Raw genomic sequence first — 17,638 nt, 5'->3', positions numbered from 1 at the left:
TCATATCTGTCTTCTTGACTGGATCTATACCCTGTTGTTAAGAGCTATTTCATTTCAGGATGACAAGAACAATTCTGTTTAAATAGAAATGTTATCATATAAATTAAAAAGTAATAAAAGAAAAAAAAAAATTCAATTCTTCATTTTTCTTGATATTGGGAAATTTCCTCAAACACATTTGCTGGGTAGCCAGTTACTGTCAGTCTATCTCAATATTGAGGGTCACCAGATTAAAGGTGAGGTGGAGGTGGTGAGGGGGATGTGTCTCAACTTCACCTTGTCTCCTATAAACCTGTCTGACCCTCTTAATTTACAGTAGAACAACATTAACTAACCAAAATAGTAATAAAGAACATACCATCCAATATAGGTGCCACTGTATAGAGTGGTTCTGATAGTCATACTATCAATTAGCACTTCATTTTGCTAAAAAACCAAACAATTTTATGACCTTTACGTGACCATTCTGAGATAACTTATCAGTTTACTAATGTTTCCATCTGTTTAGACTGCTGGACAACTTTGGGTAGGGTAGGATTAGAGGTTAACATGGCTGACGATGACTGTAAGGGAGATCGGTGATACACAGCATCGGCAGACATGGTCACACCATTTTGATTGTTGTTTCTGCCAGGATTTTTGAGGATGGACTTGGTTTCAGTGATAGTTGGGGGTATTGGATCAACGTCAAATACGGGTCGTGGCTTGCCGAATCTTTGGTAGTCATCTGGAATACGAAACAGATGATTGTCGCGCTCCTCGTCCTTCAATGGATTAATTGACCTCTTCCACAGTGTACCCCTCTCCTTGTATCTAGGACTTAAAGATAACAGAAACATATTTATTTTAAAAATTTCCAATCAAATTCCTGAAAACAAACAATACTTTCAATACCCTAAGTCCTGTGTTAGTGACTTGGGTAACAGCATCACCACGCCTAGCCTAGCAATATTATTTAGGTTACCAAAAATTGGTTGTTGCAGTACACATAGGTTTTGAAAAACAACTTCTTAATGTTGGTGTACACGCAGACAAAAAGATAAAACTTTAAGATTGCATCTATTTCTTTGTGGGAATGAAACTAAAATGCTTCGTTGAAAAAAAAATCAGAAAATAGATCATACTCACTTAAAGTCAAATCCTTTTTTCTCTGCAAATTGGTTATGATCATAATCATACGCTGGTATCTTGTTTCTCTCCAGGTTCCAGCTATGTGACTCAAACGGACCAGGTTTGAACCCCTTGATTTTCTCATAACCCTCACCCTCAACAGCAGGATGAGTGGAAAGGCCAGCGAGTCTAGCCTCTGTGTCAACACTGGGGTTCAGAACCACATTGAGAGGTGGTACATCCCTGAGATGAAGACCTGGTTTACGGAGGGACAACTTATTCGGACTGTCCTTCAGTAATCCTCGTAACTTATCTATCTGGTTTTGACCCTTGTCATTGAGTTCTGTCTCCATGAGGCAGCGATGAAAGTATTGCCTAGTATCGTCCACCACCTGCTTTGACCGCCACTTCTCAAAATCTTTCCGTAATGCATCGAGGCGCTCCTTCTTTAGTTTCTGGCCAGCCAGGTGGATGGTGACTGGCTCATCTCCAAACACAGACTTAGGTCGGCGATACAACTCCATGTCATGGTGACGTACTTCCCAAGGAAAGCAGTCACGCTCCAGTGGTGGCTGCAGCATCCCTACATGTAGAATGTTCTCTCGCCATGGCTACAATGATAACAGAGGATTATTATTCTATTCACTCATCAACTCCCTCTGATAAAAACACTCATCGAGTTATTCTTATCCCCTTTACTTGTTTTGGTAAGTGGACATGATATCATGTTATGTACTAAAAACATTCAAGATAACACTTATCAGATAAATGTAACAAAGTGATAAACTTAGCTAATCCTTGTCTTACAAAATTAAAAATGAAAGGTAAATTCTGGGACTAAATTTGAAATCTGTCATATCAGCTTATCACAAGAAATAAACATTGATCAAATGACAATGAAATCCTTGTTGACTATAGAGAAATTACTACTGTGGATATGGAACCTAGTCTGAGGTGGTGACAAGTTATAAAGAATACATGTATTAGAGTAATTGAGGAGAAATTTGTACTGACTGACACTACAGGGAACATACTACATATATACTACATATATACTGGGATGGTAGATATAAATAAAAACATACAACACCTTTCAGACATATTTCTCGGCACATTAGTTACCACAAGTAAACTTACCTTAAAACCATATTACATATAAACACATAGGATATAGTTAATCTCTCCCTTCCCCGCCTCCCTTGAAAGGCTCGACATGTACAGTATCTATCATATATTGTCAAAAAAAGTAAAAATCTAGGGAAATACAGGACAGAACAAACAGGATGAATTTAAGAAGACTTATATAACATCAGAGTTAAATAAAATAACATCTTTATTTATTGCTAACATCAAAAGTTGACTCCAGTTACTGTTGACGATAACATTGTTTTATACTAGAAACAAGCATTCCTGCATATAATTATAGTAGGTTTAACATGTAATATGTTGTACATCTGTCAGTGAACTACCATGTTGATTTTCTCTTCTTCATTGATAGTTAATACAGAAAAAAGACAAATTACGTAAACATCTGATGACTTCTTGAACATTGGTATGTTTAAGTTCAACATCTTATTCAATGACTTTTCAAATCCATCCAGATGATTGCTTTGTCCTGTATAGCCATTTGTGAAAAACATAATTCACATCATCATCTATTTCTGATATGTTAGAAAGGGACCATGCAGAGGGACTGATTGCTGGACAGAATAACAGAATCTGTCACCAGTATGTGTTCAGGATCCTATTATCTTGGTCAAGGGCCGACATTCTTTAACAAAAATATCATTTCTGGCTAAGCTGAGAAAGTGATATTACAGATGTCAGCCCGAGGCAGAGATAAGTTAATCTTGAACATATATATGGGTAAAAGATTCAATTTCTCATACAGTTTTGTAAAAAATGTATCAAACTTTCGTTTCCCAAATTTTTAAGTTTGTCAAGATTTTCTGCAATTTCTGTTTAATGTCAGAAAGACAATTAAATGACGTTTTACTTATCACATCACCTGGCGCCAAATACCACAAAGTTATAACATATTGGACATGATAGAAAAATCTAGCAATGGGTAGCACATGAGATTTCTCTGTCTCATGTACGGGGAAAACTTGGACTGGAATTCTATACTATAGGTATTCTTCCACAGTACTTCCACCTAGACTCCATCAATACAGGAGGCAGTCTTGTCTCACATCTTGTACAGAAAAAAAATTGTAGGAGATAGTAAACTAGATATTCTGTGACACTGAAGTGCCATTGCATACAAGGTTTCCATGGTGTCAATCATGATTAGGTATTAAGACTGTTTAACACACTGTATTAGTGGAGGTAGGGTTGAGTACTTGAGTCAAACATGCATTCTTATCAATACCATTGATAAGTACTAAAACACATCACAATCTGGTAGTAATTTATACCGAAAACTTTGACAATTTAATTGGCACTTTGTTGAGTGTAAATATTTTCCAAGGTCTGTGTGTTTATAAAGCTGTCTTGACAGAAAAGGACTTAGTTTCTTGGGTTAAAGGCTATTAACCATCCTATTTATTACCTTACCTTGATATTTAGTCAATAGCATTTAAAACTGACAGTCATGCTTAAATCCTTACGTGGTTATTAATGCACTGTAAAAATACCTGTATTAGCAGTGAAAATTTCCATAGATGACTCATTCAAGTCTACATGACAATTAAATAAACCCTGATGTTTTAAAACATCAAAGATGGCAGTGTATGGGCTTGCAGTGAGAGTTATACAACTGTAGAGATATGTGACATTTACCAATGTGTTCAGAGAGAAATATTTCCCTCTGTGTTTAAGGATGTGTTCAGAGAGAAATATTTCCCTCTGTGTTTAAGGGATGTGTTCAGAGATAAATATTTTCCTCTGTGTTTAAGGATGTGTTCAGAGAGAAATTTTTCTCTCTTTGTTTAAGGATGTGTTCAGAGAGAAATATTTCCCTCTGTGTTTAAGGATGTGTTCAGAGAGAAATATTTCCCTCTGTGTTTAAGGGATGTGTTCAGAGATAAATATTTTCCTCTGTGTTTAAGGATGTGTTCAGAGAGAAATTTTTCTCTCTTTGTTTAAGGGATGTGTTCAGAGATAAATATTTTCTGCTGTGTTTAAGGATGTGTTTAGAAAGAAATATTTTCCTCTGTGTTTAAGGATGTGTTCAGAAAGAAATATTTTCCTCTGTTTTAGGAGATGTGCTCAGAGAGAAATTTTTCCCTCTGTGTTGAAGGATGTGTTCAGAGAGAATTTTTTTCCTCTGTGTTGAAGGATGTGTTCAGAGGGAAATATGTTCCTCTGTGTTTAAGGATGTGTTCAGAAAGAATTTTTTTTCCTCTGTGTTTAAGAGATATGTTCAGAGAGAAATATTTCCCTCTGTGTTTAAGGATGTGATCAGAGGGAAATATTTTCCTCTGTGTTGAAGGATGTGTTCAGAGGGAAATATTTTCCTCTGTGTTTAAGGATGTGTTCAGAAAGAAATTTTCTCCCTCTGTGTTGAAGGATGTGTTCAGAGGGAAATATTTCCCTCTGTGTTTAAGGATGTGTTCAGAAAGAAATTTTCTCCCTCTGTGTTGAAGGATGTGTTCAGAGGGAAATATTTCCCTCTGTGTTTAAGGATGTGTTCAGAAAGAAATTTTCTCCCTCTGTGTTGAAGGATGTGTTCAGAGGGAAATATTTCTCTCTGTGTTTAAGGATGTGTTCAGAAAGAAATTTTCTCCCTCTGTATTGAAGGATGTGTTCAGAGGGAAATATTTCCCTCTGTGTTTAAGGTTGTGTTCAGAAAGAAATTTTCTCCCTCTGTGTTGAAGGATGTGTTCAGAGGGAAATATTTTCCTCTGTGTTTAAGGATGTGTTCAGAAAGAAATTTTCTCCCTCTGTGTTGAAGGATGTGTTCAGAGGGAAATATTTTCCTCTGTGTTTAAGGATGTATTCAGAGATAAATATTTTCCTCTGTGTTTAAGGGATGTATTCAGAGATAAATATTTTCCTCTGTGTTTAAGGATGTGTTCAGAGAGAAATTTTTTCCTCTGTGTTGAAGAGATGTGTTCAGAGGGAAATATTTTCCTCTGTGTTTAAGGATGTATTCAGAGATAAATATTTTCCTCTTTGTTGAAGAGATTTGTTCAGAGAGAATTTTTTTCCTCTGTGTTTAAGGATGTGTTCAGAGGGAAATAATTTCCTCTGTGTTTAAGGATGTGTTCAGAGAGAAATATTTTCTGCTGTGTTTAAGGATGTGTTCAGAGAGAAATATTTTCTTCTGTGTTTAAAGGATGTTTTCAGAAAGGTATTTAAGATAAATTTGATAAGAGTTTCCATCTTGTTAAGAGGAAAATGCCTTGTATGATGAATTATGTTCAAGAAATATTTCCGTCTTTGTTTAAGGGATGTGTTCAGAGAGAATTTTCTCCCTCTGTGTTTAAGAGATGTATTCAGAGAGAAATTTTTCTCTGTTTGTTTAAGGGATGTGTTCAGAGATAAATATTTTCTGCTGTGTTTAAGGATGTGTTCAGAAAGAAATATTTTCTGCTGTGTTTAAGGATGTGTTCAGAGAGAAATATTTTTCCTCTATGTTTAAGGGATGTGTTCAGAGGAAAATGTTTCCCTCTTTGTCTAGAGATGTGTTTAGAATGGTGTTTAAGAAAAGTTTGATAAGAGTCTCCATCTTTGGAAGAACCTGATGTTAGAGACTTGTTTAGAGGAAACTGCCTTGTATAATGAATTATGTTAAAGAAATGTTTCCCTCTTCTGAGATACATCATGTTTGGCACTTAGTTCAGAGGATGGGTTCAGGAAAAGGTCATTTTTTGTTGGTTTCAAAATAGAATAATTTGACAATGAATCCCTTCCTTCCTAAATCCCAAGTTACTGCTAGAATGAGTATGTTTACAGTGTATCAATGACTATATAACATATAAAGTCTTAATTCCTGACAAACAATTTAGAGGTGTAAAGCAATGTTTATATTACAAAATTATAAAAGAATTAGAAGCTGGATGTGTGGTATGATGGCCACATCTCTAGTATATAACTGTACTAGTGTATTTACCCATATAACATGAATTTGAATTCTCTGTAATGTACAAATGACAGTAATACATCAACATCATTCGTCACAGTCACAATTCAGTACAACAGCAATAACTACACACCACAGGAAACCAAGACAATGACATCAATCATTCATACAACAAGATATAAATCAAATTTGTACAATATGATGATGTTTTAGTTTAAAACCACACTAATGACAAAATCTAGAGTTGGTTACTAATGTCAACAAACACTGATTTAACACTTCCTTCACCAGAGCATGCATCGCGTGTAACAAGACTATGGATAAGTTGGGTATAAATGTAGGTAAGTACAATGTACTTATCTCTATAAAATATTTCCAGATAACACTATGCCATTGATGATTTCAATAATTTTACTCCCATTGCGCCATTCTTCAATCTTATCATGTACCTTGTGAATTATCTCTCCACGCACTTCCCTATCCCTTTCCCTACGTAACCCTACATGATTGGTCGTTTCTTACATACCTCTGTCAATTCCTCGACCCTGGCTGTGTCTGGACGTCCTGGGTGTACATTACACTCCTGCATAGTCTTCATGCCAGGGTAGATCCAGCCTGTTTCTGTTTTCCAGCGTCGTTTTGATTCCTCTTGGGCCTGTTTCCTTAATGCCTCCACGTTGACCGGGACAACAGTCATAGAATGATGATAGTCTTGACAATAGGTGTATCGTGTGTCAGGATGCTGAAATGAATAAACATATCTATATATATATATCAAACTGTAAGACATATAATCATAGCTAGTATGTTACGATACAATTAGTGTAGTAATGTGTACACACAAGTGACACATATCTTTTAATTGTCCCTTACATAACAGTTAAAACTGAACTGAAGTGAGGAAATTTGTTTGAATCTTGTCCTGATGAAGCCTCTGCAACAAAAGATGAAACTAGTCAACAAATAAGTAAACACCCACCTTATCGGTAACACGTGTGTATATTTTGATTCATACCCTCTTCATATATACTTCTTATATCACTGATAAAATGATATTATGAATGTTAAAATTAAAATGTTTAAAGCATCATTTATGGTGATTTCTGTTCAGATATTTACAAAATGGTGTATCCTTGTTCACAAAGATTTTTAAAAAAGTGAAGGGAAGAAAGCCTTACCTCTGCCAACATCTGTCGTAGCTTCTCCTTGGCCAGTTCTGTAGAGTTGAGTGTCTGAGAACTGTAGTTATGAGCGACTTTCACATCTGCATGGATTGTTGGAATTTTATTCATTTCTCTCTCCTTTTTATTTATCTCGCTGGCATTTCTGATGTCTTCCTGTTACAATAAACAAAAGTTGTTGTCATTTAGATTCCTACTGCAAGAAAAATTTAAAGCAAGAAGGCAGTGATATTACAAGTTTGGTTTTAGTTACTGTTTCTACAATCTGAAGGTAGTAGTCCAGAGTTTCTCAGTGTAGTCATGGGTGTGGGTGTTTTCTTAGTATCATGTTTTTGCATTGTGTTAGAGAAAACTATTTGGGCTGTCTTGAATCTTTGTCTACACAACGAAAGCTAGCAAGAAGTGAAATTTTCATAGTGTTTACACATGGTCATGTTGTGAAGGATTTCCCAAGTCGGAATTTGCTGAAATGTAAGTACTTTGTTACCATGACAGTGTTGTTGATTTTAAGAGCTTGTGAATGATCTTTCCACCCATTTCCCTATTCCCTTCCTTACATATGTGTTAAGAAATAAATTTCTTCTATAAAGTTGTAGTGTAAGGTTGGAATTAGTAGTACTTTTGCATTTTTAGCATATCTTGAGTTGGTAACCATGGCAATCACATGTCAGAAATCAGAGGGAAAATTTTGATTTACACAAATTTTATTCCTCTACTGTTAATGTAATAATAATATAGTTTATAAATATATATATATGCAAGGATGTATTTGTATTAACAAATCTGCCATACCTGTACATCTCAAAGATTTCAAGAAAAATGTAAATTAACTGTTTCCTGCTACCTAATGTCTTTATCTTATTTTCATGTATAAAGTTGTGGTGTTGTATAACTTTACCTTATTTTCATGTATAAAGTTGTGGTGTTGTATAACTTTACCTTATTTTCATGTATAAAGTTGTGGTGTTGTATAACTTTACCTTATTTTCATGTGTACAGTTGTGGTGTTGTATAACTTTACCTTATTTTCATGTGTACAGTTGTGGTGTTGTATAACTTTACCTTATTTTCATGTGTACAGTTGTGGTGTTGTATAACTTTACCTTATTTTCATGTATAAAGTTGTGGTGTTGTATAACTTTACCTTATTTTCATGTATAAAGTTGTGGTGTTATATAACTTTACCTTATTTTCATGTATAAAGTGGTGGTGTTGTATAACTTTACCTTATTTTCATGTATAAAGTTGTGGTGTTGTATAACTTTACCTTATTTTCATGTGTAAAGTTGTGGTGTTATATAACTTTACCTTATTTTCATGTGTACAGTTGTGGTGTTGTATAACTTTACCTTATTTTCATGTGTAAAGTTGTGGTGTTGTATAACTTTACCTTATTTTCATGTATAAAGTTGTGGTGTTGTATAACTTTACCTTATTTTCATGTATAAAGTTGTGATGTTGTATAACTTTACCTTATTTTCATGTATAAAGTTGTGGTGTTGTATAACTTTACCTTATTTTCATGTATAAAGTTGTGATGTTGTATAACTTTACCTTATTTTCATGTATAAAGTTGTGGTGTTGTATAACTTTACCTTATTTTCATGTGTACAGTTGTGGTGTTATATAACTTTACCTTATTTTCATGTGTACAGTTGTGGTGTTGTATAACTTTACCTTATTTTCATGTATAAAGTTGTGGTGTTGTATAACTTTACCTTATTTTCATGTGTAAAGTTGTGGTGTTATATAACTTTACCTTATTTTCATGTGTAAAGTTGTGGTGTTATATAACTTTACCTTATTTTCATGTGTAAAGTTGTGGTGTTATATAACTTTACCTTATTTTCATGTATAAAGTTGTGGTGTTGTATAACTTTACCTTATTTTCATGTATAAAGTTGTGGTGTTGTATAACTTTACCTTATTTTCATGTATAAAGTTGTGGTGTTGTATAACTTTACCTTATTTTCATGTGTAAAGTTGTGGTGTTATATAACTTTACCTTATTTTCATGTGTAAAGTTGTGGTGTTGTATAACTTTACCTTATTTTCATGTGTACAGTTGTGGTGTTATATAACTTTACCTTATTTTCATGTATAAAGTTGTGGTGTTATATAACTTTACCTTATTTTCATGTGTAAAGTTGTGGTGTTATATAACTTTACCTTATTTTCATGTATAAAGTTGTGGTGTTGTATAACTTTACCTTATTTTCATGTATAAAGTTGTGGTGTTGTATAACTTTACCTTATTTTCATGTATAAAGTTGTGGTGTTATATAACTTTACCTTATTTTCATGTATAAAGTTGTGGTGTTATATAACTTTACCTTATTTTCATGTATAAAGTTGTGGTGTTGTATAACTTTACCTTATTTTCATGTATAAAGTTGTGGTGTTGTATAACTTTACCTTATTTTCATGTGTACAGTTGTGGTGTTGTATAACTTTACCTTATTTTCATGTGTACAGTTGTGGTGTTGTATAACTTTACCTTATTTTCATGTATAAAGTTGTGGTGTTGTATAACTTTACCTTATTTTCATGTGTACAGTTGTGGTGTTGTATAACTTTACCTTATTTTCATGTATAAAGTTGTGGTGTTGTATAACTTTACCTTATTTTCATGTATAAAGTTGTGGTGTTGTATAACTTTACCTTATTTTCATGTATAAAGTTGTGGTGTTGTTCACGGGTTCCCAAACGCTCCACATATTCCTTGTTGTAATTATCAATTGGTGTCCAGAGTCGACTTGTCTCTCTGATGAACGAGTCGTAGTGTGTTACCTGCACCTCCGGCTCTCGCTGTTTCTCTTCTTCTGGCAGAAGTTCTGTACACAAGACAACATTTTAAACAAATAAGCAAATCAGAAAAGTATTGGCTAGTCATCTCAAATACAACAAAAATAGCAAAATATACAAGTGTGCCATACATAGACTCGATCTGTGACAATTGTGCATTTTACAGTCAATACATTCCAGTATTTTCTAGAAACTCTCAAAATTCTCTTGCCTTAGCTTTCAGAAGGACATACATCATAATAATTTAAAATCTGTCAAAATATAACTTTTCTGAGTTTGGTGATAAAAAGTATCTCAAATCTGTTTTCATTTTTTACATGAAATTTCATGGAACTTGTCTCGCCAAAGCTCACAGAAATAAAAACTTCTAAGGCTTGTTTCATACAGTCTTGTAAACACTTCAAAAATCCTAGGTTAACTTGTGGCTCCCTCTAGTGTTAGAACCTACCTTCAAAGTCTGCTTGAGTGAGAGGAACACCAAACTCTTTACTCATAGAGATGATCATGTCAGCATTAGGAAACAGATCATTTCTCACAACATTCCTCATCTGGTCCAACTTAGTCAACTGTAAAACAGTTCAAATTTCTCAACTAAATTTACAACGGATATTTGCATATACCATCTATAAAAAAGAAAATGATCAATTCATTAATCATTGAATGTTAAAGTAGTAAAAATTAGGAGTATGGTCGCACCTCGTAGATCCTGATGAGTGCCTCAAAACATGCCTTTGGGACCATGTCCCTCACGTATAGAAGAGGCTGCTGGATAATCTGAGTTAGTGATTCATGGAGTTTGACCCGACATAGATCAACATCTAATGGTCCGTACAGTCGCTCACTGAAGTTCATGTCCGAGTTATAGAGTACTTTAACATCTGATCCAACAAAACAAAGGAATTATGTAAAAAAATAATAAACAGAGAAAAAGTTTTCTATGAAAAGAGCTGAAGTAATATGTAATCAATTTCAAATAGACTTAAGAGAAGATCAATAAAAGCTCCATTTTTTTCTTTGTTTGTTTTGATTTTGTTTAACTCTATAAACTGATCCAATCAGATGTTTTTTTTTTTATCATACTCTGGTCTATCCTACAACACTGACCACAACCCTCTTAACGTCCTGACCGTATCCATGACCTAATTTGACCTCATTATTGACCAGACTTGACCCTGCCACTGTGCATCCCCACCACTTACCAGATTTCTCTGGCCTCGGTAGAGAGTTCCAAAGCGTCTTAATAGCACGTTGATGAAGGCCCTCTAACATGAACAAGTGCATCACGCCATCCATTACCTGAAACCCTGTCACAATGTTCAGTGTCCTGCTCTTTTGCTGTTCTCTGAGGACAGAAGATATTGTACGTTACCTCACCAGCCCTCTCTTAACCTGGTAACTAAGAAACCAGAAAAATTTGATTTTACACCATAGAAGTAGAAATATAATTGTATTACAAAGTGTACTTACAGAGACAATTTGTAAGTTGAAAGTGCTGCATTAATGACGTGCTGCGGCATGTCATCTAGCTCCAAAGCTTGAGCGTTGACCTCAGTAACTAAGTTCTGTAGCTGGTGGAGCAGGGTCGTGTTCTTGTAGTCAAATATGAATACAATCCTTCCAAATGGACACTACAATCAAGTACAGAAAAATGTATGTACATATGTGTACAGAAAGACTTGATTACATGTGTGTACAGAAAGACTTGATTACATGTGTGTACAGAAAGACTTGATTACATGTGTGTACAGAAAGACTTGATTACATGTGTGTACAGAAAGACTTAATTACATGTGTACAGGAAAATGTATGTACATGTGTGTACAGAAAGACTTGATTACATGTGTGTACAGAAAGACTTGATTACATGTGTGTACAGAAAGACTTGATTACATGTGTGTACAGAAAGACTTGATTACATGTGTGTACAGAAAGACTTGATTACATGTGTGTACAGAAAGACTTAATTACATGTGTACAGGAAAATGTATGTACATGTGTGTACAGAAAGACTTGATTACATGTGTGTACAGAAAGACTTGATTACATGTGTGTACAGAAAGACTTGATTACATGTGTACAGAAAGACTTGATTACATGTGTACAGGAAAATGTATGTGCATGTGTGTACAGAAAGACTTGATTACATGTGTGAGTACAGGAAAACATGTTTACAGGTGTGTACGGAAAGACTTGATTACATGTGTGTGTACAGGAAAACATGTTTACAGGTGTGTACAGAAAGACTTGATTACATGTGTGTGTACAGGAAAACATGTTTACAGGTGTGTACGGAAAGACTTGATTACATGTGTGTGTACAGGAAAACATGTTTACAGGTGTGTACGGAAAGTGTGTACTTGATTACATGTGTGTGTACAGTGAAAACATGTTTACAGGTGTGTACAGAAAGACTTGATTACATGTGTGTGTACAGGAAAACATGTTTACAGGTGTGTACGGAAAGACTTGATTACATGTGTGTGTACAGGAAAACATGTTTACAGGTGTGAGATGAAAGAATAGATAAAATGTGTGTGTACAGGAAAACATGTTTACAGGTGTGTACGGAAAGACTTGATTACATGTGTGTGTACAGGAAAACATGTTTACAGGTGTGTACAGAAAGACTTGATTACATGTGTGTGTACAGGAAAACATGTTTACAGGTGTGTACAGAAAGACTTGATTACATGTGTGTCTGTAGGAAAACATGTTTACAGGCGTGCAGGGAAATATGATTACATGTGTGTACAGGAAAACATGTTTACAGGTGTGCAGGAAAATATGACTACATGTGTGTACAGGAAAACATGTTTACAGATATGCAGGAAAATATGATTACATGTGTGTAAAGGAAAACATGTTTACAGGTGTGCAGGAAAATATGACTACATGTGTGTAAAGGAAAACATGTTTACAGGTGTGCAGGAAAATATGATTACAGAATTGCAATCTCTGGAAAGAAAAGAAAAACTGAACCAAAAAATGTTTCTTGTAAATGATGACATACCTGATATGCAAATATTCATATCTGCCTAAAACAAGGTCCATATCTGTATTTGTGCAGTATTTAATTTACTTATAATAGAGCATAACCTTTGACAGCAAATGATATGTCTGTTGTAAAAATTACCAATGATCAAATATGAAAATACTCCTGAATATAAATTGACTAATTATAGAGCAAAAAACATCTATATTGATAAAATCTAACCAATATCAGATATTTTACCTCTCGTGTAGACTCGATGGGTTCCCGAATAGCCACTTTGTCAGGATTGGTGAGGGGATGGGCAAGCTCTACCTTAATTTTCATCATCGTGTTGGAGCTAACATAGTGACCAGCTGATATAGGTCTGTCCACTACAAGTACAGTAGTAACTAGATTAAGATCACAATTAGACATTCACCAACAAATTTTTTAACCTTTATGACTGACTATCTGAAAATATACATATCACTTGTCAAAATGATCAATTTGAGTTTAGTCATTGGTAAACGTCTTGAAGAGAAACTGCTTACTATGATACAAAAAGTGAACTCCAAACAATAAAGATTGCATACCTGGCCCATCTACAGCTCCTGGGAAGCCGACCAGCTTGCCGTCACCACCTTCCTTGGAGCCGAGAACATCAGGGATACCACAGTTGTGTATTGGAACTTTGATATGAAGATACTTGTGACCAAGTAAGAGTTCAGACAGGTCCACCTTTGTTGTACCATAAGGATCCCATGGTTTGTTCCTACCCGTGAATGGATTGTGCAGGGTCCTTCGACCTGGCAATCAATGTAAGCTTAATGTTATTGTCTTTGATAGCAAAGTACACATCAGTTAAACAAACCAACTCTGACAGAGGTAATGTTGTTTTCTAATGAAACAGAGACCATCATTCTTATTGTCTTATTTATCAAATTATTCCACCAGAATTGAGATTGTGTTTGATGGGAGTACAGTGCTTACTGGTAATTTTCTTCCTGACAGCTAAGGCATCCTCTTGTGATATTTGTTACATAAATTGGCAATATATTATATCTAAATAAAGCTTCAAAAAAGAATGTTATAAATTTCAACAAGCAAAAGTGTTGAAAACAATATTTTGGAAATTCTACATCATAATGTGATGCAGGCGATGACTCTAAAGATTGTTAGAGTAACCTCCCCTTGACTTACTTGTAATGGTGCCGACATTGCTTATTTTTTCATCTTCCAAATCATCTCCAAACAGCGTTGGTTTGAGACGGACATCCTCCTCACGGCGATCTCGGTCATGTACCTCAATCTCAAGTGGGGGTCCATTCAAGTATTGGCGAAGCTCAGATGGATCAAGAGTACCTGTATCAAACCAGGTGAGTTTAGAATAGACTCCTAATCTGACAAACTTTGATCACCTTTAACAGGTACAGAATGATATCCCTGTCCCAACATCTGCAAACTACATACAATCTAACGTTTTAACCCTGACTTGGATGACCTTAAAATTTAATCTAAGGTAGAAAATACTACTACGATCAAATACATGCATATTCGATAAACTAAATTTGATATAAGAGTGTGAAATACTTTGAACACAAATATATTATCATGGAGAGATCTATGGCTGTTTAAATGTGATGCATGAGGTGTGACAAAATAAAATGTTTAGCTGTACCTCTATGCTTCCTTCAAGTAAGTGTCCAAAATGATGTTTATTTTATCATTGCACAAATAAATAAAAAGATTTAAAAGTTCACAAAAATTAAAAAAAAAACAACAAAAAAATCCACTACAAAGGCCTGTTATGATGAGTAAACCCACCAGTAAGTACAACATTGACGTCATCCCAGTAGATGTTCTGGCTATGTTCCCGCCCCGCACTCATATGAACAGGCTGTTTAAAGAATTCGTATTTACAGTAAACAGGTTTACATCTGAAAAGAAAATAACAGCAATTCAATTTAATGTTTATAAGTTCTGATTTTTTCCAAAGTATTCCAAATGACCTAGTTGTTATCTGAGGAAACAAGCAAATGAAATGTTCAAGAGACTATTGGAAAAAAAACTTCAGAATTATATCAAAGTGTCTCAGAATTGGTCATGACATGTCTTTGTTTGAATTTGCTACTGTCTATAAACCTTGATTGATACTTCTCCTTCACTCATTTCCAAATACAGCTCAATTTTATACTGGAGAAAATTTTACTGCAGTACTATTCAGTAATCAGTAGTGTTAGAGAAATATATACAAAAGTATTCTACTGAGAATAATGATATTTTTCCATCCAAAAAGGATTATTTTTTGCAGAAGCATTGGAATCCATAAGGTAATGTTTGACACTGTTATCTTATCACATAACGACTGATAGAACGATTTTAAATGACTGGGCATTACAATTTTAATGTTTTATGTTTTTATCTGATAAAAACTGCTCAGAAAACCAGTTATAGAAAGAATCTAATCTTTATCCAGTGTACATATAGCAAAGCTGAAGCAATACAACAGCCTCTTCTGCTGTAGTTTCACACACATCTGAACAGAAAATTCAGCAGATTTTCATTCGGTAATCCACTAACATTCTGACATGTCAATTAAAAAACTGATTTCTTACACACCATCACAGTGATAACTTGTGATGTGACACTAGTGAAAGCAATAACATGGTTGCATGGCTCACCTCATTTTGAGTTCAGGATAGCTAATTGGAGAGTCGGGGAGGTTGGTACATGAATGAATTTTGATTATCATTGGATTCAGTTCCATTTTCTGTTTCTCCGACATGATGGGTCCATCCACCTTAAGGCTAATAAAGCAATCTTCTACTCCTAGTACAGGCTCAGCAAGACGGCTTGTTAGACTCTTTACACCTGTAAACACAGTTCACCATATAAGGTATCTCTAAAGTTAACATTAATGACCTTGACCTTGGGCACTTGTTAGACAGATATTGCACATCTTACATGTAACAATTTATCATCATGTGTCCAATTTCAGGAATTTTAGACACCTGGATTCTGAGATGACTACGCAGACAGATGGACAAACAGATGGACAAATAAATGTACTGGGATTACACAGTATGAGCATGTTAGTTCCAGAACTTTACCGTTTAACACAATGTCCAGCTCACTGATACAGTTAACATAGATTGAAGTTAATTCTACATGATATGCAAATTCAGGATTCTTGATATACAATAGAAGTGTTTGTTCTGAAGTACCTGTGAAGAAGTTGGCCATTCTGACAGGAATCATGCATGTTCCAAACTTGAATATGAGGTCAGCAGCCTGCTGGGCGGCCAGTTGGGCAGCGTCGGATTTCTTTTGTCGCTTAAGCCTCTGGATTTCCTTCAATGCCTCAACCTTTGATCCTGTAACATGTTAAAACGAATGTTTTGTAAGTTGCTAGAACTTGCTTCTGACCCACTTATCTAATACTGATAATAAAATATGTTTAAATCAAAAGGAATGTTTATTTCTTGTCATCATTTTTTGTTTTTTAGCAACAATTGTAACACAATAACTGAAAATCAGTCTTACCTTAGAAGCACTGTAGTTTAAATTGAGGTGTATCATACTGAACTTCAGAAAATGAGATTCTGTTATGTTTTGTACGTAAACCATAAGGACATCTGGACTGATAGAGAAATACATGATATCAGTCACCTCCTGAACAGCTAGATTAATTAGAGTCTCATAGTAGTAGCTGGTGGCTATCTCCCTGAACATCATGTGGGAGGCACATAACTTGCTATTCTGGACAGTTGAGGTATACCAACTAGTTGATGCATGTATGTAATGTACAACCACAAAAACAAAGGACAGTCTGTGATGTAACAGCTCTCTCAGAAACACAAACTCATTGGTATGGATTACACCACAAACCTTGGACATTTTACCTGAGAATGTCTCAGTCTAACGCTCTGCTGACTGAGCTATTTTGACTTCTGCGGTACTTGTTGGGTTATAAGGGTAACCCATGAAAGTCCCTGGACCTGTGGTGTATTGTCACCAGTAACACTGACATCAGTAGTGTACCATGCTTGTATATAATGACAGTAGAATTTTTTGACCAAAAAGTTAGTCAAGGTTTATTTCCATAAAGTATTTAAATTTATAGCCAAAAGAAAACATTACAATTCCTTCTTTACCTTTCACCTACTCTGAACTCTGACCCTTAATATCCTCTGACCATATGTTTATATGATGTAGTATCTCTGCCCTGACCTATGACATACCAACTGATTCAGCTGACTTGGCATTTCGTCCAGAAGGTGATGCATTCTTTTCCTCTTTTGCTTTTTGTTTGGAAGAATGTGATTTTTGACTCATCTTGTCAGAGCTCATCTTGCTGTGCACTGAGTCCCTACCTCTTGGGGAGGAAGCAGGCGCAGGGTCGGCTCCTGCTAGTCGCCCTAGTCGACTGAAGGACCCTCTGTAAGGAAAAAAAATCATTATATTGGTATTGAGCAATGGATCCCTTGCTCCTCTAAAATTCAAATAACACAAAGTTACCACACTTTCTATTGTTTGCCAAAGTCA

General features: G+C 35.0%; 1 protein-coding gene across 1 annotated transcript in view; it reads right to left on the bottom strand.

Moving 5' to 3' along the window:
- Positions 1 to 365: 365 nt before the first annotated feature.
- LOC132544259 (uncharacterized) overlaps positions 366 to 17,638 on the bottom strand; it is a 42,434-nt gene continuing 25,161 nt past the window's right edge. The window contains exons 9-25 of the mRNA XM_060207830.1: positions 17,335 to 17,531; positions 16,318 to 16,467; positions 15,775 to 15,964; positions 14,918 to 15,030; positions 14,294 to 14,455; positions 13,687 to 13,899; positions 13,355 to 13,485; positions 11,590 to 11,750; positions 11,322 to 11,464; positions 10,819 to 11,000; positions 10,571 to 10,688; positions 9,979 to 10,151; positions 7,315 to 7,473; positions 6,663 to 6,878; positions 6,167 to 6,190; positions 1,129 to 1,721; positions 366 to 819 (exon numbers count right to left, since the gene is read on the bottom strand). Coding sequence (XP_060063813.1) covers positions 480 to 819; positions 1,129 to 1,721; positions 6,167 to 6,190; positions 6,663 to 6,878; positions 7,315 to 7,473; positions 9,979 to 10,151; positions 10,571 to 10,688; positions 10,819 to 11,000; positions 11,322 to 11,464; positions 11,590 to 11,750; positions 13,355 to 13,485; positions 13,687 to 13,899; positions 14,294 to 14,455; positions 14,918 to 15,030; positions 15,775 to 15,964; positions 16,318 to 16,467; positions 17,335 to 17,531 — 3,265 coding nt within the window. The 3' untranslated portion in view covers positions 366 to 479. The remainder of the gene's footprint in view (positions 820 to 1,128; positions 1,722 to 6,166; positions 6,191 to 6,662; positions 6,879 to 7,314; positions 7,474 to 9,978; positions 10,152 to 10,570; positions 10,689 to 10,818; positions 11,001 to 11,321; positions 11,465 to 11,589; positions 11,751 to 13,354; positions 13,486 to 13,686; positions 13,900 to 14,293; positions 14,456 to 14,917; positions 15,031 to 15,774; positions 15,965 to 16,317; positions 16,468 to 17,334; positions 17,532 to 17,638) is intronic.

The sequence above is a fragment of the Ylistrum balloti genome, unplaced genomic scaffold (genome assembly GCF_031769215.1).
Source record: "Ylistrum balloti isolate Yb309-2 unplaced genomic scaffold, AGI_CSIRO_Ybal_v1 Utg369788, whole genome shotgun sequence".
Classification (NCBI taxonomy): domain Eukaryota; kingdom Metazoa; phylum Mollusca; class Bivalvia; order Pectinida; family Pectinidae; genus Ylistrum; species Ylistrum balloti.
Note: the sequence above shows the minus strand (reverse complement) of the source record. Positions and strands in the feature narration are given on the sequence as shown.